This window comes from Anoplolepis gracilipes, chromosome 3, assembly GCF_047496725.1.
Source record: "Anoplolepis gracilipes chromosome 3, ASM4749672v1, whole genome shotgun sequence".
NCBI lineage: Eukaryota > Metazoa > Arthropoda > Insecta > Hymenoptera > Formicidae > Anoplolepis > Anoplolepis gracilipes.
In genome coordinates, this window is record NC_132972.1 from 2,300,022 (window position 1) to 2,325,829 (window position 25,808).

Consider the following 25,808-nt stretch of genomic DNA (forward strand, 5'->3'; position numbering starts at 1 on the left):
TGAACATACATGGATATTTTTGTTTTTTTTTTTTTTTTTTTTATTTTTATTTTTTGCGTAGTAGTAGAATTTGTCTTTCAATAGAATCAAAAAGTATAGAGTTTTCTCTTTATGGCTCAATTGTTTCTTTAATCAATGACATTAATTCGCTTCTTTTATTTCTTATAACCGTCAATGGAATTTTTATTACGTTAATGCGAAAGCATTTCCGTTTCTAAACTTGTTAAATAATGTGGTGACTTGATTGAATAGAATGTTGTCCTTTCATTGACGTGTTTATATACCTTATGCAAATTTAAAGTTATTCCATCATTTATGTTTTAATCGTATGTGTTTTCCATGACGCGATCTGTTTTATTACATTTCATTAGCAATTTATTTCATAAACATTTAAATTTCACGGGTATGATTATGATGAAGTTGTCAAATTCTCTTACCTTTGTGCTTAGCTTTATTTATCTTCTTTGTATTAAGAAATTTCTGCAAAGCACACGCATATGCTTTGAAACGTGTCAATTTATCTCACAAGATAATTACATGATATCACGAACCTAGTGGTAAACCTCTTACTTTGGATATAGCGTTAATAAATTGTAGAAAAAAAAATCATGAATGCAGAATAGTACGTAACTTTATAATATATTTTATGGAATGTCTAGTTTCTATTCACGACGCTAATGTAATTATATATTGTAACAAATTTGCTCATATAAATTAACATATTCCATCGTCAACATCTATATTATAAACTAAGTGAACTAATATCAATAATGTTGAGTAAACAATTTTGCTATAAAATACGCAGTTTCACAAATCAACGTCTTACAATTTTTGAATCAATGTAAGTTACAGTTTCAAAAACTTTAAATTTCTATACATTTGGAAAAGGAGAATTTTAACTCGATTAAAAGTATTTTTTTTTTTTTTTTTTTTTTTTCTTAAAAAAATTTTTTTGCGCGTGTTTTAAAATGTTTTACTACTGTCATAAATTCTTTCATGATATTATTAATTATCTCTGACGTCATGCATTCGTAATGCGTTTGTTTAAATTATATTTGTAAAATGTAAAACTTGATGCAGCTGGGAAGCTATTTCTAGATTATTTCTATCGAGTGAATGGGAGGGAGCTGAAAATATATACTTTCTTTATGAAATCTCAGCTGAATTCCGTTAACATTAATCGGTAACTTTATACCTGTGTATAAAGTTACCGATTAATGCGACCTGATCGTTCACATATACGTATAGCATAGTTCGAGTAGACTTATTCCGCTGACTGTGACGGGAACAGCCTGATACACAAGTCTGGTCCAAGTTATGCTGCAGCGCACAATGCAACCGCGCGACCTGTCAAAGGGCTTATTGCACGTGTGCGAACGTTTCAACGACAGTCATCTCGTGTCGCCGACGGTTATAATTTCAGCTCGCATTGCCAGGCATGTAAATTGGCGCGTCGTCGAAGTGACTCTACGCGGAAAAGTATTGTTTGCTGGAATTCAAATTTGCATAATAACCGAGCGTGTGGACGCGAGCCGGATATACCGGGTGAACCGTAGGAATACCCATCAAGAAATAAGACCGCGGGACACCATGGGTAATACCTGCTGAGTCAACTATTACGGCAAACACGTGTGTGATGCACATAACGTGCGAGCCTCTCGCATTTATTATAATACAAACCGATAAACTTTACCGTACAGAATCGATTGCGATAAACTTTTATCACGTAATTGCGAGCGATGAAGCAACTGTAATTGCACAATGAAAGCTTATCGCTTCAGAAAATGGCTTTATTTACCCGGCGTTAGGCGCAATATTTTTCCTTTATTTTTCTTTAGTTCTTAAAACAACTCTGTCTTAACATTATGTTAATATATCAGGCATTAAAATATGTCAAAAACAATAAAGAACAAATTCGTAAATATTATAATAGATAAAAAAATCGCAGTGTGTAGTAATATAATTTAAAATAATATCTATTTGTATCTATTAAATATTGCGCCTAACGAAGGGTTAAATTGCGGTAGGATTGACATAAAATTTTTTGCAGGCTATACAAAATATTATATCACAATTATAAATTTGAGAATAATATTCGATTCTATTTATATAAAAATATTGTTGTGCGAATTTTCAAGGAGAGACAAATCAAGATAATTAAAACTTGATCTTTGCCTTCCTTTGTGCACAAGAATCAAAATGAAATTTTCCTTCGGTTATAATAATTCTCGCCTTTATATTCGCTTAGAACTAACGCATAGTTGCATTATTGCGTTCCAGATCAACAACGATCCAAACATTTTGCCGAACGTGAATCTGGTGATGCGATGGGCCGATACGAAGGGAGAAACTACCGAAGCTACCAGTGCAATGATCGACATGATCTGCGACGGGGTCGTAGCCTTTTTCGGACCGGAAGGCACCTGCTACGTCGAGGCAATAGTTGCTCAATCCCGCAACATACCCATGCTCAGTTATGTAAGTAAATTACACATCTTTTATGTTTAAAAGTTAGGTTTTTTAACTTGATTTTATCACATCTGTTGATAAACATACTATTATAGTTATTACGCAGAATTATTAATAGCCTATACATGTATCAATGAGCATACAATACTGATGGCAGTCGCTTTATCTCATTTCGTGACGCGGAATGTTTGTTTCATTTGGGGTTTCAGAATAAAATTGAAAGTATAAGTTATCAAACTCTCTTCCATATATTTTTACGTACGCATTAAAATTAATATTGCTATGTGTGAAAAAGATTGTATTTAACCCTTACTCCCCCGTATTGTTATTTTTGCTACCTTCTAATTGTACAGGTGGGTCAGTGTATTTTCGATAAGTTTATTAATATGTAAAAGTGTTTTAAAAAATCTGAAAAAATGTATATACCTTCTTTGAACATTCTAAATAAAGACTAAAATAATAAATTTGAAAAATAATTTACTTAAATATATTATTTTATGATTATTTGTTTTCGAGAAATTGACGTTGTTAGAAAAATCACAGACAAAAATGATCTATCAGTACGAAATAAGGATTAATAGAGCCAATTCTAAATAATCAGATTTTAATCGATTTAATATCTTCTCAAGTTTATTTAGACAATTTATTGATATATGTTACATTTATTAATTCAAAACAAACTATGAAACTATTCAATCATGTTACGCGTAATTAAAAGGAAAACATACGTTAATTTGAAACTTCTAGTTTTTTACTACATATTTAATTACGATATCAAAAGCAAGAAGTAAATTTCTTCTTACATTATGAGTCGAAATAAATTGATCCTTTCGTATTCTATCATTCAATTATTCGATAGATTGATAAAATCTCGAAGACTTTCTTTTTGCTCAGTGCGATAATAAATAGTGAAAAATCTTGGACATCTGCCAAACATCTCGTTTTTACTGAAAATTTTAGTCCATATGAAAATTTAGTTGTTACTTTTATTAATGCAAGATAGGAAGAATTTTTTAAAGCAATTATAGTTTATCAATTTGTGCTAATGCGAATTTAATGCGATAGCTCATGAAGAAACGCTTAATTTACTTGGACGTATATTGCAAGGAAAAAAAATTACATGAGTTTTCCCTTTTTGACGTTATAATTCAATGTGGTTGTGAGAGACCAAAAAGCCTTTTAAAGACGTTATTATCGGAGGCGGGAGAGAACAAAAATCGTCGGGCCACTTCGTGGCTCGTCGTTACTGATGATTTCGTGCGGACTCGCGCATCGAGAAACCGGCTGAAAAGCGTTTTTTGCCGGCGTGAGAACCATGGGGTTGTAGGGCACTGACGAGACCGAGTCTCGGAGCCATGCCGACCGTCGTCTCCCTTTGGCGCAAGAGAACGGCGGTCCACCTTAACGAAGGTGGTGGAGGCGACGCGAGGTGACGGCGGAGGTGCACTCGACAAATTGAACACCCGCGGCGTGACAATATAATTACGGGCCGTGTGCTCTGGGGCGTGCGTGCGTGCATGCATGCGTGCGCTGGTACGATATGCGTGCAACGTCATGACGGAGAGCACGCAACCGCGAGCTCGATATTCGCGCGTTTCGATATTGCCGACGCTATTTCGCGAAATTTATTTTAGATGATCTTTGATGCAGAAAGAAAATTGAAATACAGAAAATAAAAAAACTTCAGAATTATAGCTTATAAAATTAAAACGCGTATGTGCGTTATTTTTACAGAGGGAAATTATGCACCGAGAATACAATAAATTCATGGATTTAACCGTGGCTAGTGTAACATGTCATGAATGTAATTCATTATTGCCAATGTAATTCATTATAGCCTTCAATTTTTTAACTGCAAATGTTTAATTCACTTTGATAAAATATGATCATTTTATCAAAGTGAATTAAACATTTGCAGTTAAAAAATTGAAGGCTACGTTGTTTTTCCTTATTTATGTTTTCCTTATTTATTATGATATTTATCCGAAAAGTGATTTATAGCAATCATGAGGAAAAATGATCTGAATCTTAGATCTTTATTTTTTATTTGCGATATTATATAAGTTCGAAATTATATTATCGTACGATTAATTGTCAAGAGCGATAAATGGTATATTAATAATAACAAATTATTAATTATACTATTTAATATATGAACATTCTTTGTAGTTATTATCTAAAGTAATTTAGAATTTTGCAAGTTGCAAATTCTGGAAAATTTTGAAACGTTAAAGTTAAAAAAATGAAGGCTACGTTGTTTTTCCTTATTTATGTCATTTCTCCGAAAAAGTGATACATAGCAATCATGAGAAAAATGATCTGAATCCTAGATCTTTATCTTTTTGCAATGTTATATAAGTTCAAAATTATATTATCGTACGATTAATTGTCAAGAGCGATAAATGGTATATTAAATATAACAAATTATTAATTATACTATTTAATATATGGACATTTTTCGTAATTATTATCTAAAGTAACTTAGAATTTTATGAAGTTATAAAGTCTGGAAAATTTCAAAACGTTAGAGTTTTCTTTACTAGTGTTATTAAACTTACATAACTTTAATAGACATGACTTTTCAATTTACAGTCTGCCGGAAACTTCTGTATAAGCTTGTGGAGTGGCAGTTAAATTTAGACATCAAATTGATTGCAACACAAATATTCGCGGATTTTAAAAAAAAATTTAATTAATACAGAATAATCATGTTGTGTATAATATCTCCGATAAATGCAAACATTTTTTGCGGACGTTATATTCTCTATTACGAAACATCACTACGATTTAGTAGCAAAACATATTAAAATACAATTCGGATTTCTACTATATATTTTTTTACTTCCGCACACATCATTACGCAAGTGCAATGAAATCATTTTTCAACGTGATCGCTACAAGAAAAAGTATATCTAACGAAATAATCATCGTATATTACAAGCTTCGATTATTCATGCTCGCACACTTATACAGCCATAGCCTGGTTTCTGTAATCTATTCTAAAGAAAACGGATTCGCGCGAGACGGAAAGTCAAGAAACCTAAGCACGTTAAGCTACGGAAAATTAGCCTCGGGTCTTCAGCGATGCGCGACCATGCTCGTCACAAAGTCACGAATCCAGCTACTTAACAACATTCCGGCAATGCCAATCGTATAGTCGCATCACCTGCAGCCGCACACACGTGTATAATAAGCACGTGTGTACTTATATGCATTTTGAGAATTTTGCTTTGACGTTTTACCACTGTTTCTGCCTTAGCTTCCCGTTTCCTCTTTCTTTTCTTGTCGGGCGATAATTAAAGTTATTGGCGCGCGTGTTCCTGAGCTTATGTAAAATAATTTCACGTTTCAAACGAAACGATATGATTCGACGACAAACAGCACGTGTGCCTCGTCAGCTAATATATATTATGATGCAAATTGACATTTAAATATCCCGCAAATATTATCATTATTTCTTTTATCTAAATTTTTTTTTTTTTTTTTTTTTTTTTTTAGAATATTTTAAAGGGAAATAATAAAATATATTTCATTAAATTGCTAAATTAATAATCTTCGACAATGTTTATTTATATCTTATTCAGTAATAACAATTAATTAAAGATGTTGTTCAATTGAATGTAATAAAGTTGGGATTGCGAAAAAATTCAATTCTCTCAATAAACATATCTATCACAGAGACATCAGATTTAGTACGAAATATACAAGAAGATATACTAAAAATATACTCGACATTTCTCATCGTACGCAATTTTAAATTTATATTAGGAAATTATACGTAATTTACATGAAATAAAACGAGCCGAGTATCGAGTCGAATGATATCTTTTATGTTTTCGTGAAAGTCACCACGAGAAGGGCAGAGGTCCCTTGTAAAAGAAATCGAAGAGTCGGCGGAAAAGCCATCTACTATTTACTACGGTTCTACGATATATCCGTGGAAAGTTCCGATCGTAATCGACGAAGTGATATAAATCTTTTTCACGATTAACTTTAAGCTCATCAGCTGATCGACCGATCAGATTACGTCACGCGAGAAAAAACCACGTGAGGAGATATATTCTGGAATGAATACACGGAAAAGTGATATTCAAACATTGAAAAGTCCTTCAGACTAATTAATTAGTTAATTCGTAGGCGAGAAAAAAAATAAATACCAAAGCGATCGATAGATAAAAAAAAATATAATGAAATATAAATAGTGTCTTGTACTATTTTCGAAATATCACAAAAAATTAAGAAATTAATAAAAACTTTAAATTCGTAAAGTATTTATGTCGCACATTTATAAGTATGATAAATAACATATATTAAAAAATTCGTATTCGATAGTCTTTGATACAAGAATTATTAATTTTTTAATATAAGAAGAGAAAGAGAAGATTGGGGGCGATTGAACGGGAATGTAAGTGGCCCTTCTCTTGGCACGTGAGGGATAAGCATAAAAGGCTACCACTACATTTACTTTCACCTAGTTTCACTCGTCGTTTGCTGGCAGAAATCGCGCCACAAATTTGTGCGGATTCCTTCAACGAAGAGGGGAGAGGGGAATCTTGGTCTCGTAGCACGCGTAGTTAAATTTCGTCGAGCGACGGGTTTTTTTTTTCACCGACGCGTTTCGTCGTACGGATGTTTGTCGCGCACTTACGTTGCCATTTCCGGCAGATTGTTTTCTCTATTGCCGTCTCAGCGACGGATTTTATGCTCGCGAGCACGTGCGAAAGATCAAGATATATATGTACTATTAGACTTTTTGCGTGTTTATTTCTGGCACGCGGAATTATTACTTTTTCTAAATTTTTGAGAAATGAAAACAATTATTTAAGTATTTTAATATATATTACATATAAAATTTAAAACTTGTTTATATATTTTTAAAATTAAGAGAAAAAAATCTGCGCAGAATCCTTTATGTTCTTATTTTAGACAAATAAATAAATAAATAAATAAATAAATAATAATAATAATAATATAAATAATCTTCGACATACATACTAATTTCGTTGATAGCATCAAATTTCGAATAAATTGCATATTTACTTAATATAAAACACTATTTTTCTAGCAATAAGCTGAAAAATTTATTAAATTTGCAACATCTTTTGTTCGAAGAAATTGCTCACTACAAAAAGTATTTGACGTCGCGTGTTTAACGACTCGTTAATATGTATTTCACAAACACGTGCGGCTGCATGTCATATTCCGTCCAAAAATTATATAATAAAAAAAATATGAGAATGTAAATGAATATTTCCTCTATCACACGATGCTATTTTGAAAAGGATTAGTCATATTAGTTCCACACATGTATGATACATAAATCAACAATTGTAAATGCGGAGATTTAATACTTGAATCTTACAAAAGTACATACACACGAATGCATTTTCCGGATTCATGGCGCAAGTGTCGAGTAAGCAACTCGATTGCGTGGGTCATCTTGCTTGCGCGTCGTTCACATCCAGGCATCCATTTAGGTACATATCCGTAGGTGGACAGCAAGCCTCAATGCCCACCTATGCGGCAGCAGATATCTCTCGTAAGGCATATAGGGTACTACATGAACCGCAGTGGGAACTATCGACAAGTAAACGCGACTTTGCCCGTACACAAGCACGTGTACGACATCGACTGCAACCACCTGTTGATCGCACTCCTGCGCGCGATGACGACCTACAAGTCGAAAAACGATTTCGCGTGGCTATCAAAATGCCGCAGCATTTTCTCAACCAGCTGTCGCCATGGTGTTTAACTTGTGTTTGTTTACGAATAAGTATTTCTACATAGGACCCTGGCACAATTCGACCTTTTTTCAATAAAATCTATGCCATGTAAAAATTGGTTATTTTCCGGAAAAAACTCCTCTTTTCTAGTAAAAATGTTGGAATAAAAAGAAAATCTCTTTATTGATATTCATCAATTGAGAATGTTTTCCAATTTAAACTTTATCAAATCTGTAATAGATTCAGAAACGACATAAAAAATAAATTACTTTTTATTACGAGAAAATAATGAAAGCGAACCAGATCTATATTGGAGAAAATTTTTAATTCTATTACTGCTATATTTTCTCTTAAAATAAAAGTAATATAAAATTTAAAAACAGTAACATTTATATCTCCAAAAGTTTTTATTTAAAAAATGTATTTCACATATTTAAATTAAAAAAGATTATTATTATATTGATTTCGTTTTTTAAACGTGTTTTTAAATTTTTATGCTGATTAATGTGCTGATGAGATTAATTAAAGCAAAAAATATTTTTGTGCATGAAATTATATAAATATATATCATTGTTACATATCAGTCACTTTTATACAATAGTTTTTGCGAATTTATTTCATTTGGATAAGATCCGCGACAATAAAAACCGGAATTTACTATATGGTTTTTTTCTAATCATTGGACTTAACAACTCTGCATATAGCGACAAAAACGAAGAATGGCGGGGACTATGGAATTTATAGAGTTATTGAAGGATTGGAGAACACGCGCGTCGCGTGACCCTCAGGACGGTGTGTGTGATCCAGACGGTTCTCATCGCCACATATTATTGTATCGCCGGGGCATTTGCATGAAAACTGCTGATTCCCCTGACCTTCGCGGTCTATTTATAGCGCAGTCTGCGTGATGCACTCATGCGGACGCTTACCTGGTCCGCACGAGTCGCGTTGCGTCGCTCCATGTCATGCCTGACATCGCTCCGATCCCGATTTTTCTCCTTCCTCCTCGAAAGTTAGTAACAATATGTCTCTTCACAGCCGTTAAGCGATCGTTAAATTTTTTTAATTAACCAGCCGCTTTAAATACTGCCAAAAATAAAACTGGGGAAAGTCTCGGTATCCCCAGATTTTTTGTATCAATTGTTGGCAGCAAATTTATATATTTTGTACTATTTTTTTTTCTTTACATTTCTTTTACAATATACATATTTTATATAGAAAAAAAATTATTAAATCTTTATAAAAAAATTAATGTAGCAGTATGAAAATGTGACAAAATGCTTAAAATATTTAATAATACTCGTCCTATTCTTTCATGAAAAACGCAAGTAAATTTCACAATAATAATATATTTCGTAAAATGACTAAAAACATTCAATTCTCCTGCGTGCTTGTCACTGGCGATGAAGAAATTAACGCATTGATGATTATGAATCCAAGTAAAATCTACCGTGATTGCGCGCGTTTCTTCCTTCGTCGGCGAACGGAGTATCGGCTATTTCAGCGTCGGTGATGTACGTGTGCGTGAAAAGTTAAAAATCGCCACTTATAAATTCAAGCGACGTTGGATGCATTTCTCGAAGCGCGAGCGCGCTTCAGCGATCGTTAAATCCTTTTAATCGCTCGTCTCATTTAATAATCTCTGAGCGCGCGGATGATTAGGATGACGATTCTTCGATCGTCCAACCACCGGTTCATTAGCTTCGCACTCGCGTCTCGCGGACCATCGTGACGCGACGTTCTCTATTGCTCCGGCTTCTAAATCAAAACATCCTGTACGTCCATTAGCGGTACGACGCCACCGACGTCGTTGGCAACTTATCACGAATCCCCTAATTGCGTCCAGCCATTAAACAATAAGTCACTGCGAAGCGAGAAAGAGAGAGAGAGAGAGAGAGAGAGAGTATCGCGCATTTTTCATAGCTCCAAGCCTTGTCTTCTACCTCCGTCAATGTCATGTGGCATATCTTCCTTAATGCCGGAGGCAATTTAATTTCGCTTTGGAAAAACGTTTAATTCCGTTGGAATTAAAATTAGCAAAAATTTGCGATATTAAAATTTAATATTAAAATTTTTCGTTTTAATTAGAATTAACAACGAGTACAAATGCGTTTATTTCCTTCTTCTCGAATTTTTTTTATTATAATTGTTTATTACAATTATTCCATCATAATTATTATTTATTATAATTTTTTATTATAATAAATAATAATAATTGTTCGCTACGTTATCTACATCGTAAAACTTAAAATCTGATTTTATACAATTTTATTTGAACACGAGTCTATTGTGAAAGTAACTTAGATATACTTTATAAAGTTTATATTCTACACAGAAAAAAAGAATATTCTTATTTTGATAATATCTTTAGTTTCAAAATGTAAATCTTCAAATGAGATTATATTGCGTTAAATAAAGAAAATTTGCTTGGATGAAGACATTTTATAATTCTTTTAGAGTTAAAATAATTATTTTATTCTGGAAATGACAGTTGTAGTATTGAAATAAGATTACAATATTGTTGAAATTTAAGATTTTTAAATTCTAAGAAGATTATAAATTGTTGCGTATATATGAAACAATGAACGCGTTCCATATGAGTATATAAATTTTGATTTGACACTTACTTTTTTTCTGTGTACTGAAAAAGAATTGTTGCGATATGTTGATAAATTTAAAACAGAAAAATCCGATAAAAGTTATTCATGTTCTTAATATAGAAGTGTTCTATTAATACATTCTATAAATTTATCCCTACTTTTTCAGTACAATAGAAATGAATGTATGATGATTAAGTTTATTCTCTCATGAAAATTAAAATGCCTTTACCATACATATTCAGCTTGCGCATTAAATCGAATAAGATTGTGTAAAGCTTATAACTGTATGTGGCGACTAATTTAGCCGATTTTTCTGAACAAGCGGGAATCGAGCATACGTCCAGCATCCTTCGATGCTGGACGTATTGAAACGAGTGCTATCTTTAGCAGCAGACGAACGAGCGGAGCGTGAGAATACCGGTTTTGCCGGGATCGATAGGATTCGCTCGTCGTATTATCACCGTTTAAATATATCGCGACGATACGTTACGACAGGGAGAGAGGAAGAAAGATGCAAAGAGAAATGTGACAGAATAGCCGAAGCAACAGCCTGCCTTATACTTACGCACGGATACGTCGATATACCGGACGAGTTGAGAGACGATGATAAACGCGCCGGGCATTTAATTGGACATTTCGCGACAGTTGGACGATACACACGGAAAATCGTGCGAATGATAATCGGCCACTGTCGTCAGATGGAAAACCGGTCGCGGTTACATGAGCCAGAGACGAGTGCGCGATAATTGCTTTCTATCTTCTTTTTACACCGTCTCTCCCGTCTCCATTTTGTATCCCGCGCTCGAGAGATCATCGCTCTTCACCAGTATCTCGATAATGAGACATATGCGACGAAGATGCGACTAAATATGTAAATGAAAGCTACTTTTCTATTTATTTTCTCTTAATCATAAAGTCTGCACAAAATGTCCTAGAATCAGCCAGTAGCTAATAAAAAGTTATATGAATTTGATTTTTCTTTATAAATAAAATTTTCAATTCTTAATATGTATAACTTTTATAAATTAATTTAAATTAATATTTAAAATTTAAAAAAAAAAGAGATCAAATATCAAGTTAAAATTAAATTAGATGTAACATTTTATTGCGTATGTTGTAATTTTTTTTAATGTTTCAAATGAATAACCACGAAATGATACCTCGCTATTAAAACTCTTTTACCTAATTTTTACTCTAATCTCTCATTGGTAAAAGCAAGTAAAAAAAGAAACTGTATTTGAGAAAGTTTGAATTCGCAACAATATTTAGTATACATATCTCTTAACTCTGTTTAAAGCGACTTGATTTTAAAACATAATAACGATTTAAAAAACAATCTAGTAAAAATGTATAATCAATTATATTGTATAATGTATTTTCTTTAGAAATAATTAAATCAAGTTTTACACAAAGTAATAAGAATAATCAATTTATATATAAATTAATTGATAAGATTTCATTAAAAAGAGACAATTACGCATAATAAATCAACATGTAAATCGATATTTCAAATGTTAAATATTCTAATACCGATCTCGATGTATATATGCAAAAAAAAAAAAAAAAGACTAAGTCTAAGAAAAAAGAAGAAACGAATTAATCATATGTCGATATTGTGCGACGACGAGAAATCCATTCATTATAAGTGGAAAACTAGTCGTGCCTTCGCGCGTGCAAATGTATCTATTTTTAGAACGGCAGAATGGAAGAATGAGCGAGCGAACGCAGCGCGTGAGAATACAGGTTTCGCGCGGGCGAGAGTCCAGCCCCGGTGTTTGCTTCATCATCATCATCATCATCATCATCATTATCATCGCGCACGCGTATATTTGTATTGCGTAGAAAAAAAGGATGAGCGCGTGTAACGTGTAATATTGCACAAACAGGATCAATTAATATTTATACACGTCGCACGAAACGAGCAATGTTCGAGCGAGGAAACGAGAGCGCGACGTCGTCGCGAGGAATAGGATAATAAAAAAAAATCGGAAAAAATAAAAACACACACGGAAACCTGTTAAATAAATACATCATCGGCCTATCTCGTTCTAATGGAATTCCGCTCCGACGAGCGTTCGCGACGCCCCATCCGGGATACCTTTTTGATCCGAATCCTTATCGTGCTATTTTTGTATCGTCCGATATATTTATAGCCGATATCAGTTTGATGATATTACATTACTTATATACACAGACACGTGTCTTAAAATATTGTTATCTCTTCTTTCGAAGAGATATAATAATATGTAATTGTTCAAGAAAAGGAGACCGTTTGTCATGATTCAATGGACAAAGTACACAGTGTGCTGTAAATATTGTGTGCTAAAATAACGTCAAGGTGATCACCTGCGATTAATTCACTGTTTATGTGTAAATAGAAAGGTGTCGATTTTTATTATTTATTAATGCATTATAAGAATGAAGGGAAAAAAAATTGCTCACGATATCTCAGGTCAGTTAAGTGCTCTACTTTCCGCACTCGACTGCGTTCGTGTTTCAGAAACACAAAGTGCACAGTACCCAGTCAACCTTTTTGTGTCTGAACATTGCGCGACTAATGCGCAGTAGTAAGATTGAATTAATATCAATACTCCTACGCGAGAAATCATCCAAATAACTTGGCGTTCGTTATAACGAAATCACTTATGATTGATAACATACATTCACAGATAAACATGAAATATTGCTGTCTACAGTAATAACATTTAAATATATTCAAAAATTAATGCTTTTGCATAAAAAGAAAAAAAAATCTATAAGAAATATCTAAAAGACATATTAAAATTGAATGAATAATAAATCTTTATTTATTTTATAAAATTTTCTGAACTCTTGATCGTTTATTTGAAAATTATTAATGCTTCGATATTAAAACGTATTTAAGTTTTTAATTCTAACTTCTTTCATATCCGTTTCCGATAATAGGAATAATTTTCTGTCATACTACTAGTTTATTCGCAATTTATCATCATTAGTTGTTCATATCATATAAAAAAATGTACTTGTTCTGTCAAAACAAACGCTGTTAATATGACAAAATGCATTTCTAATTATGTATAACACGATGATTAATGAGAAACTAGTTACTATATAGAAAAAAAATGAAATAGGCGTAGATAGATCAGTATATTGGTTGTTCACCGACTTTTCGGTTTAAATGCGGGTGCTGTCTTAAGTGACGACGATGCAGCCGGTTTCAGGCTAAAATACACTCAATTAACCCTTAATTGGCCGGCACCAATTAGGGGCCTAACGTACGAACGCGTATTCATTTGGTCAACAAGAATGTATGGTCCGCCGACAATATACTTCTTTTATTTTATGACAGTGTCTCAGTAGCTGTCGTGTCACGCAAATAAACGAATTTCTTGAAAGAAAAAAAAAAAAAGTTTCGTTATTCGAAAATTTAAAAAATAATCATATGAATAAAATATGTATTTTATAGGTATGTGATTTTTTACATTTAAACGCACATTATCTATAATATATTAAACCCAGCATATTTAATTACATAAAATTATAATGATTAATGCAAGATACTTTTTTTAAAAAATATTCTGTTACTTTTGACAAAGAAAGCTTGCGGATAAAGCGCAGATAATCGGCCAGTATATACATAAATAAAAATGGAAAATGCTGTAATTCAATGGATATCTCATAATAACCGTCTGATTCATCAACACTCCTTCTTTCTGCGATCGGCAACTTTATTGTGGCGAAACAATAATGAATAGCTGAGTATAACGTGAACGTGATGTTTCTCTAAGAACCCGTGCAAGGTTAAATTGTGCTCCTTGTGCATCATTGCTTCCGCGTTTACGATAATGAGATCAGTCCAGCTGTCACACTTCTTGCCAAGAATAACACTGGTATAGCTTATTCGTAACTATTGTTAAAAATGAAGAATACGAAGAATCATTTAATAAAGCCTGTTACTGTAATGTTTAATATGTGAGAAAAAATTCTGTATTTTATTAAGTATTTTATTTAAAAATTCAAAAATTTATAAATTTTAAAAGTAACATATTTATTAATTTTAAATCTTTAAAATTTTCTGCAAGATTTTACAATTTTAGATTTTAAAACATACAAATTTTTACTTTAACAATTGACCTAATTATTATGTAAAAATACAGGAAAAAATGAATATTACTGAACAAATAAATGTAGCATAACGGAAATTTTATTACAAATTCATTACTTTGCGTCGAATTATCTTATGACTTTTTATCTGAAAACAAAGTTCTTAATCGGTTAAGTGTATTCACAATGAGAGTGTACTATCTCTTTATCAAATTTAAATATTTTCAATCTCATCCGGTGCAAACAAACGAAGGAAAGTGATAGATAATTTTTTACAATGATTCTGTAGCCTCGTTCCAGAAATAGACAGCGATTATATCTCGATCTTTATAACATCCGTCGTGAATTCAATTCCAATCGTGACGCTAATGATAAATCATTGTATCCAATTTTACCTCGTACAGTTTCACGCAACTATATATAACCATAATTTAAAGGTGTTGTAGACTATAAAAAATTTTTTTTATGATAATCGGTAGTTTAAATAACTGCATATAATTATCTTGTCACATATTTTTAATTACTATACAAACTGTGTGGTATAAATATCTTGTAAAGCAGCACACGTGCACGTGTGAGAATTTATGCGTGGCTTGATTTCACGGGATGATCTTGATTAGTTAATTATGTTCACGAGTCTCGTGAAATCTTCAGAGCGCAACTCGAGATGTCTTTCCAAGTTACAGTACAAAGTGTGTGCGATTTTAACGAGACAGCTCGCTCGCAATCATTTTAATTTGTCGTCGGTTAAACTCGTCGCGTTAAGAGTCATAACATCTCGCTCTGAATATAATTTCAAGCGTCGTTGATAACTTGCGGAATAATTAATAGACGCGACAGAGCGCGAATAACTTATTAACGAGTCGAGTAAAACGATCACGTGTATTTTCGATCTATCTGTTACAATAATATCACTGGTAGAAAACTGTATGTACTATGAATGAAAATGTAAGTATCAGGTACATAAATATTGTATCAGTTAATGTCTTGATTTGTTAAAATGATTATATCGCGGTAGAGCTAACAACAGAATAATTTATAAGATTTCCTTCTATGCTAAAAATTGTATTATTCGACAATTGTATCGTGACATTGGATCCTTTTTCAAGCGTAGACTTGGCACGATAGATTGGACATGAAGCAAAAATTTATTTTAATGATTTGATACAATTTTATTTATTAAATATGAAGTTGAAGGCTCTAATATTTAATATCTACAAATGGAAGAAACGACCTAATTGAGAGCCAAGCCCGGTAATCAAAGTGCAAATTAATTCTTTTTTTTCTAATACGATTTATTAATTATTTCAAGTCATTCGACTTTGACTACTTTGAATAATTAATAAATTAAAAGAAAAAGAATTATAACTCACGCTTTGATTATCATACTTGACTCTTAATTTTCTCTATTTGGGAAATTTGTTATTTCCATTTTTTAATTACATTTGCAATACTCTAAACAATTTTTTATGATAAGAGTATTTTAAATAGAGTATTTTATTGTAAAGAAAGAAAGAGGAGAAAGAACGTTTATTAAAATTATATTTTTAAAAAAAGAAATTTTGTCTACTACTATTTTGACTCAAAATTTCTAAAATACATAAATGCATAAATGTCCAAAGACAAAATGATTTATTCATATCAATTTTATCTCACCTCTATTTTAGTTATATCTTAAAAATTTAAGATTGTTCTTTTCTTCAAAAATGTTTGTTAAAATAGCAATAAATTTTGAATTATCAATAATTAAAAATCTAAGGGTTTTTACAGATTAAGTTTTAGAATTATAAACGCAGATAATAAAACTCATCTATTTCAATAGTTCATCATTTTAGTAAAATTTTAATTTGTAAGAGTTAATTTACAAAAATATTTAAAACTATAAATAATGAAAAAATAGCGTTCAATCAAGTTTTTAGTAAATTTTTTATTTAGAGTTAGAAAATTAACTTAGATATATTGAAATAATAAATAAAGAGAACAGGGGGCGAGAGATCTTAAAAGATATCTTAAATATTTGCTGTGATAATTTAAAACAAGATATTTTGAGACGCACAATACTTGTTTACACTTTTAAACCTAATTTTAATTTATATTATCAGTAGATTTGTTCAGATATTGAAACTTTAATGGATTAAATTTACTGTTACTACAGATATGCAAACATATGCCTCATTAATCATTTAACTGCGCGGTTTAAAAGTTACATATTTTTGTGTAAAAAAAGAGCTAAAATTATATCGATATCGATATATTAGACTCTATCTTGTTTGTTCCAGATGTTGATGAGCTCTCATCTTTTCTTTTGAAAACAGAGAATATTAACTTTGCAGCATCAATTTTCGCAACTTTAATATCTAAGTCAGCATTATAAAAGAACTGACTCAAAGAATTGATTAAAATTATATATAAAGATGGTGTATTATTGCAAAAGCACTAAACAGCATATCTGCCTTTTTTTTTTTATTAACATTCAGCACTCTTTAGATTTTCAGCCTGATTCGTGTAATATAATGTCAATGCGATTCAATGTCAGCGCGCGAAACTTGAGAAAGAGATTCGAGCGCGTGTTAAAGGTTTAAGCGCCAAAAGTGCATTATTGGCAGACCGGGCCGATGAAATATATCATTATATCATACAGGGTCTCTCGATGATACAACTCGCCGCCTACGTTTATTCATTCGTTCGGCGATTTGTGCCGCTCCTCAAGTCACCTCGTGTATATCCAAGGATACCGACGCGGCGCTACACGACTCACTCACTCACTCACTCACTAACTGCTTGTGTTTATCGCCGGCTATATTTAGCCCGGGCTATTGCTTCACCGAGTACGACAGACCGAACGAACGAACGAACGGACGAACGGACGGACGGACGGACGGAGCGAACGAGCCGCGGCAGCGCGCCAGCATCAGCAGCCAGAGCCCGTAACATTACGGCCGCGTTCCCATGGAGTATATCCTCTCGTCCCATGCTCTACGAGATATCCCGTACCATTCGTATGCCCGTACGGTCGCCCTCGCCATTCCGCGGGGCATCGCGTTGGACCCTACGGCCGCCGCGGTCGACCGGCGACGATGCATCTCACGACGGCGCGGCAGTGCAAGCGTCTCGTCGTTGCTGCAACAGTTCTGTTTTTAGCCGTATAAAGAATTCAAATTTTATATATCATATGTAAAATTGCAATTTTATGTAAACTTACTTTTTTTTTTTTTTTTTTTTTTGTCGCCAGAAAATCTCGTCGCGATGCGTACAGCGTTAGAATCGAACATCAACGTCGAAATAAATACGACGATTTTTTTCCGCTCCTGGTATATAAACTACTCATTAGATAATTAATTGCTCTAAGAAATTTGAAGTATTTAAGAAAATTATTCTAATAAGAGATAACGTGTGTTTCTAACGGTTCTTTTATATTATCAAATTATATATAATATTTTTTAAATATAAATAAAAAAAAAATATGAAACATGATAAGTAGCACAGCTAATTAAAAACAGAATTAAGAATGAGCTCGGTACTCGTCTGTAGGATCGCACCTACGCTATCAATCGAGAGAATCGCCGAATGAATTTCCCATGGAGAGATGCAAATAACAGAGAACTTTCTAGAATCCACTTTCCACGGTGTTGCCTCGCGGAACCGATGGCCTTCCGACGAAGTCGTCGAATCTCTGAAAGTCGCGCGCGTGTGTTTCCCACTGCGAGAGAGCCGAGTATATCGGTCATCGGGATATCGTCACACCTAATTTTTCATTCGTCTCTCCGCATTAAAATTCCCCCCAACGGTGGCTTTGCCGTTTCAAGGCAACTACGTTGCGCGCAAACTATCGCTATTTGTCCGCGGAGGCTATAAATAGACGCGCTGTTGATTTATGAATAAATAAAGGCATCGACGTGAGTATGCATGTACATGCGTGTGCTCGCCTGTTCTTTGTCGTATTGTGGTGTGTGTGTGTGCGTGTGCGTGTGCGTGTGTGTGTGAGGAGAGACCGCGCGTTCCCCTCTCTTTAACACGTGGCATGTTGGGCCCCTGATTCAGGGCCGCATTTAACCCCTTTCGGTCCGTGATTTTTATTAAAGTCACACATATTTATTTATCGAAATTGCGGGTTTGACTCTTAAAATTTTCAACCGACAGAAAAGTTTTTTTTTTATTCAGTACATACATATACTTAATGTGCATATAAATATATATGGAAATATAAATCCGAATGTACTCTACTTAAGATTCACCGTTATTTCATTAAAATTGTGTGAATCTCTTGTACATTTTATTACATAGCCATTTTTCTGTAATATAAAGTGTGTCAATTTTTATCCCGTTTATGATCTGTTTCTTACATAAAATTGATGGGGATACGTGTTTGATCATAATTAATAATACAGCTGAGAAGATAACTGAAAAGATAAAGAAAGTTAGACACGTGTAAGAAGTTTACTTTATCGAAATGTAAAGATATGAAAATTTGTAAAATGCGATGTGATAAAAAAACCGGAGAAATTGTGCTTGATCGCGCACTGTCTCCTTGATTACAGCGTGTACTTTGACTTGTTAAAAATGTCTCTGTTAAAAATTATGATGAGTTAACAAATATAGCTCGGTTATCTATCTATATATAGACACGTCTAATAATGAATATATATGAGACACAATTTAAATATAGGTTCCATAATTTTAAATATCAACGACGCCTGAGATGTTAACATAAGAGAAATAAAAATTTTAAAAAACGCCTCGCTCACAAATTTATTGTCTATTGCTAAACAATTTATTGTCCATTGCAATGAAAAAAAAAGATGAATCCATTGCAAAAAAAAATAAAAACCATGATTTTTTTACAGCAGATATTTTCATTTTTTACATCGACTTTTAACTATTTCTTGATTTTCCATCTTTTTTGGTCTCGGATTAAAGGTTGTATATACATTCTCTGTGTAATGACACGATGATACCACATAGCTTAAAGATATTATATTTCATCGACGATCTTGAAACATATCATGATCCGCTGCATGCCTTCTGATCGTGACCTTTGCCACATATAATAGGAAATTGACGATTCCGCAAAAGCAAAGTCGCTCATCGTCATCGTTCTCGTTATATATATATTAAGAATTAATCATTATTTATCTTATCAAGTTATCGAAATGGTTGAGATCGGTACAATTAATATCCTTCACTATGCTATATTTATATTTTATTGTCAAAAATCACGCGATATACAACTAATGTTAATTAACAAAAATATAACAATTTGAAATAAATTTTGCGAAGACTTACGAAACACTTTTAGATAGTGATAACTCTCAACTACATTGCAGACGAGAGTATTAATATCGAGATTTATCCAGCCATACGATCTGCTGTATCGTTGATTCTTTCGGCTAAGTAAATAACGATGGAAAGAAATGCCAAATGATGACTATTAACGGGGCTTCGCGATTATAAAAGTATTTATTGTACTGTTTACATGCACAGAGATCTCTCGGATATTTCGTGATTCGCAAAATCCGAACAAATCTTCGTCATACAGAATAACCTGAATTCGCTAAAGACATTTCTTTCTCAGTCATAAGGTTGTTTGACGTATTAGAAATATGTAAATATGTTAGTGTGTTAAGAAGAATGTAATAAAAATTCCTTATAAAATTATTTAATATATAAAACTGACGCTTTAATAAAACTCAAAAATCTGGATGACGGGTAGAAATCTTGTTTTATGCAGAGTTTATTAGATTTAATACGCTGTTTATCAATTAAACTATTTAATGCTACAACTTAAAAACTGTCGATCTCTCTTATTAAATTTTAGAAAACTCTTAAATAACAATTGCCAAATAGAATGTATTATATATGCACAGATAATTCGATGATTATTATTCACACACACAGAGTGTCTTGTGTTTGATATCATTAGAGAGCCAAGAATTAATAGCCATTATTAACCAGATGTGATCTGTTCTCTTTTTATATTCGCAAATTTTTATAAAATGCAAAAAAGGAGGCAATTTTTTTCTGTCGTTTGCATTTCAAGATTAAGATAAATCTCTTTTTGATTCTAAACGGCGATTTTTAAATAAAACACGCATGCATTTCTTGCAAGAGGAATATACATATTCATTTCCATATGGATATAATCTTGCTTCTTATGAGAAGCTAATAAAAATAAAGATAGCCATTGATCAATTCAAAAATAGGAAGTCATTAATTAGTTCTTGAATGAGTGAGGATGAGAGGAATGACGTTAAAGTTTTTATATTGTGACAAGCACCGAGTTTCTTCGCGACTCTTCCTCTTCAGGTGTTATTTCCGTTTCACATGTGAGCAGGATGAAGACGCGATGAATGTCATTGATTTAGATGCAATTGTAGAATACACATGTCGATTACGTGAAACGCGTACGAATGTACGTTGAGACGATACGCCGCGTCATTCTTCATCAGTTTACGAAACGATTTAAATCACACATGAATACCAATGTGTGTACCACATCCGGCTATATCTACAAGATGAACTTGTGACACTGTTTCGGACGTTTGCAACAACAACTCGTGGCAACAGTAATGTACGTAACATTGTGATAGCAGCTGTTGAAAGACATTTTATTTTTAGAAAGCGTAATGATGTAAATATAAACGATAATTATTATTATAATCGCGATATTGATATTACATTCTATCCACGTGTATTACATTCGTTCCAAAAATACTTGTCTCATTTCGATTAATCTTTTAATAAGTAATACAAATAATACAGATCTATTATCAAATTTTCTCCCAGTTGTTTTTGAGCAATATTTAAATTGACCGATATTGACTGAGCTGTGTATGAATCGTGATCGACGCTCGCTTTGTGTGGTTTTTATTCGCAAATCAATATATGTATAGCAGCTGTTGAAACAGATTTTATTTTTAGAAAGCATAATGATGGAAATATTAACGATAATTATTATAATCGCGATATTGATATTATATTCCTTCCACGTGTATTACATTCGTTCCAAAAATACTTGTCTCATTTCGATTAATCTTTTAATAAGTAATACAAATAATACAGATCTATTATCAAATTTTCTCCCAGTTGTTTTTGAGCAATATTTAAATCGACCGATATTGACTGAGCTGTGTATGAATCGTAATCGACGCTCGCTTTGTGTGGTTTTTATTCGCAAATCAATATATGTATAGCAGCTGTTGAAACAGATTTTATTTTTAGAAAGCATAATGATGTAAATATTAACGATAATTATTATAATCGCGATATTGATATTGCATTCTATCCACGTGTATTACATTCGTTCTAAAAATACTTGTCTCATTTCGATTAATCTTTTAATAAATAATACAAATAATACAGATCCACTATCAAATTTCCTCCGAGTTGTTTTTGCGTGATATTTAAATCGACCGATATTGACTGACATGAGCTGCGTATGAATCGCGATCGACACTCGTTTTGCGTGATTTTTATTCGCGAATTGATATATAGCTTAAGATAACAAATTAACATGTTGTGTATTGCGTATTTATAATACCGAGGTCGCAAAAATGCGTATTCTATGTTGCAACATCGGTAAGCAATTGCTCTTATTTTCCGAGAAATCTATGATGCAAATCGTAAACCTGGCTGGTACTCGAGGGAACGAGGTCTTCCGTTTTTTTTTGTTTTTTTTTAATTTTTTTTTTTTTACTGAACCCCAAGGTGCGGTACAATGAACAATCGTCCTTAATAACGCAAAACCATGAGCAGTTAAAAAAAAAAATTGTTTCGCGACGCCTTACAAAAACCTGCAGAAATTAGAACGAGGTTGCGGGTAAAGTCGCGGTAAATCGAAGGACATTGGCATACAAACCCGAAATTATTTTCCGAGAAACATGGAGAACGAAATATACGGTCAAGTAATAAGTTCTTGCCGTTGTAGAACATTTGTAAAAAAAAAAAAAAAAAAAAAAAATTGATCGACGGAAAGAAATTTTTCGGACATTCCCCTGTTATGTAAATCCTAGTCTATTTGGAATCGAAGAGTGATCAGCATACATTCTCCTGCGAGTTATAAATAAGTGTGTTCTATTGCAGGAAACCGATCTCCGTTATTATTGTTAATTAGCCACTTAAAGGTTAAGCAAACCCGGCGCGAAGGCTGGGATGATTGCGCAACTTCAACAGCGATCGATTATTTACGCGAGCAAGAGCGAAAAACTACGCTACAGCCCCGTATGATAATACGTCGATCGCGCAAAGAAGCATGTAAAAGTCGACAGGATCGTCTGACGAAAGAGGATTTCCTCGACTGACTGTTTTTCGCGTGCGCGCGTGCGCGCGTGTGCGTGTGCGTACTGTTGGCGTTGCACAACCAGACACAATCGGCTGGTAGAGAAAACCAGTTCGTTGTGCCACGGAGAGCTCTCGAGTCTTGAGCTCCCTCAAGGTGGTCTCGTCTAAATATAGCCGAGTGGAGCCCAGAATAACACCGCATCGAGCCGGCAATGACCAAAGCCCACCTCGCCTCGTCCACGAACTAGGATAACAGCTTCGAGTGACGGGTCAGTTTTGTCCACCGGCCCCACCGACCACCGATCGTCCTTTCACCCAGCGAGAGGATAAGCAAGAAGATAAACAAACTTAACGGGAAGGCATTTAGAGGCCCGTATAATGAGAAGATTGAGATAATGTACCCAAAATACTCGTGCGACCGCGTTGATTCGAGGAAACATTTAAATCAAGAGGCTGCTGCAATCAAAGAAAAGCTTAATAATATCTATATCATTAAAATTATAGATTTTTTAAAATATGCACATTTATATATGGACACTTGTAGTATTATAATATTGAAATCAATTCCATATTAATGAAAATATTTTGGTAGAATAATCAGAAAGTTCAGATTCAATAAATAAGCATTTCATGTTTGTGTCAACGGAACATTTATATGTCAATGACATTTTCTTTCATGTCAGTTAAATGAACAGAAAGGGAGGGAGGGGGAGAGAGAGAGAGAGAGAGAGAGAGAGAGATGTTGATTATTAAATATTTAATACTTCAAATGTATGTTAAAGATATTGGTCATTGCCCCGAGATATTACTGCATAACGAAACATTTCAAGTGAAAACTCTTGTGAAATCATAATTCTAATATTAGAATCTCGTCCACAAAATAGGCTAACCGACTCGAGCATTGAATCAGTTTCGCGCCTATCGGAAATACCGATCCTATCTAGAAAGAGAGAAAAAGCGGGAAGTCTCGATAAACAAACCTGACCCGCTTCAGCTCCCTTCTCTATTCTTAGCTCGAGGAGACAAATATGTACGGTTTCTCTTCTACTAATGGACGACGAAGCTATTACTAGAAAACTATTAATAGTTTAATAATTGAAAAAGTCAATGTTGTATTATAGACTAATAATAGCTTAAACTTAATAATAACTTGTTATCGTCGAATTAGCTAATTATTTTTTTTTAACATATTACATTTGTGTGAGAAGTTATTAAAAATGTCAACTACCTATTTATATGTTTGTTTATAAATTGTCGGAATATAAGTCAATCAAACAAAATCAAACAAAAAAAACGATTGAAAATTTGTGCTGTACGAAATCAAGATATTACTAAAATATCAATAGGATACTAATATACTAATATTTGTATTGTTTTTTTTTTATTTCCGTTTATATTATGAGATGTAAAAATAAGATATAATAAATAAAAAATAAAATATAATAAATAAAAAAAAACAGATACACATCAAATGGTACTCATCATTAGTACCGATAATAACATAATAACATGAAATATTTGCTTATGACAACTTTTCTTGTAAGTTGGATTCGTACATCATGCATCTAAAGTCGGCCAAGGGCTACCAGAAACTATTATTAATTAAAAATCGACGGAGATCGGATGTATTACATTATACTTACTGCAGTCAACCCGCTGAAAGCATTATAACATTCTGGACCTTCAGATAAAGACGGCAGGCAGTCTGTATAATGAGAAAGAAATAAAAGAGAGAGAGAGAGGGAGAGAGAGAAACTCTAAGCGACGTGGCGGTGGTCGCTACGATTAAAGAAGAGGTGACCCCCACGACTGTCACGTTTAATTTATATGTTAATGAGGAGCGTGCACGTCACATTTCAGCCGCCCCGTGCACGCACTCTCAGAGTGCGTAAGCGCACAGGAGGAGATTCCGTTCTCCCCGTTCATTCCACTTCTTCCACCCCTGTCCCCTTTTTTGGGTTTATATTTAACCGCGCCACACACCATGGCACAGCCAACTTTGCCGCGTTACTCTCTCGGTGCATCTTAGTCCCTTTCTCTCCCTCTCGCTTCGCATCAACCCTCCCCCTCTTGAGACTTCCTCTCTCTTCGTTCTTTTATTTTTTCCTCGCGGCGGTCTCTTCTTTTCCCTTCCTCCTCCTCGGCTACACTCGTTTTCATTGCGCCGACGGCTAGTCCGTCGTGATGCACCATGCACGCGATGCATCGATTCACGCACACGCGTGCGCTCCGTTCGTTTTCAAGAAAAGGGCGGTCTCACAGCCTCCTCCTACGTTAATTATTCCAAAAGAAGGCACTGGAATCATAGAGATTGATAAGCGATGCACCGATAACATCTGCTGCAGTTGGCGATCATACATAATAAAATAGGCATTTTAATCTTTAAAGGTCACGTGTAAATTTTTTTTTGACTCTATCGACATTTTAACAATAGAATCTCCTAAAGATTTTAATTAATACAAAAAGTGTTAAAATTTATTTTTTAACTTTGGTTGTGTATTGTGATTATTTTTTACAGATATATATATATATATATATATATATATATATATATATATATATATATCAAGGAATATATATAATAATTAATAAATTTTTGTAGATTTTTTCATGCATTTTTTGAGACAGCTAAAACTGCGACATAGTGATCAAGAAT

The 25,808-nt window shown here is 33.3% G+C and overlaps 1 protein-coding gene and 1 long non-coding RNA gene across 2 annotated transcripts in view; one reads left to right on the plus strand and one right to left on the minus strand.

Annotated features, from left to right (window-relative positions):
- Positions 1-25,808, plus strand: part of LOC140664208 (receptor-type guanylate cyclase Gyc76C) — a 69,839-nt gene that overhangs the window by 37,005 nt on the left and 7,026 nt on the right. Inside the window, exon 4 of the mRNA XM_072889097.1 lies at positions 2,281-2,478. Coding sequence (XP_072745198.1) covers positions 2,281-2,478 — 198 coding nt within the window. The remainder of the gene's footprint in view (positions 1-2,280; positions 2,479-25,808) is intronic.
- Positions 17,832-18,577, minus strand: LOC140664212 (uncharacterized). The gene is made up of 3 exons (XR_012046415.1): positions 18,415-18,577; positions 18,078-18,217; positions 17,832-17,995 (listed from the first exon to the last, which is right to left on the minus strand). It is a non-coding gene; the product is annotated as an uncharacterized lncRNA (long non-coding RNA).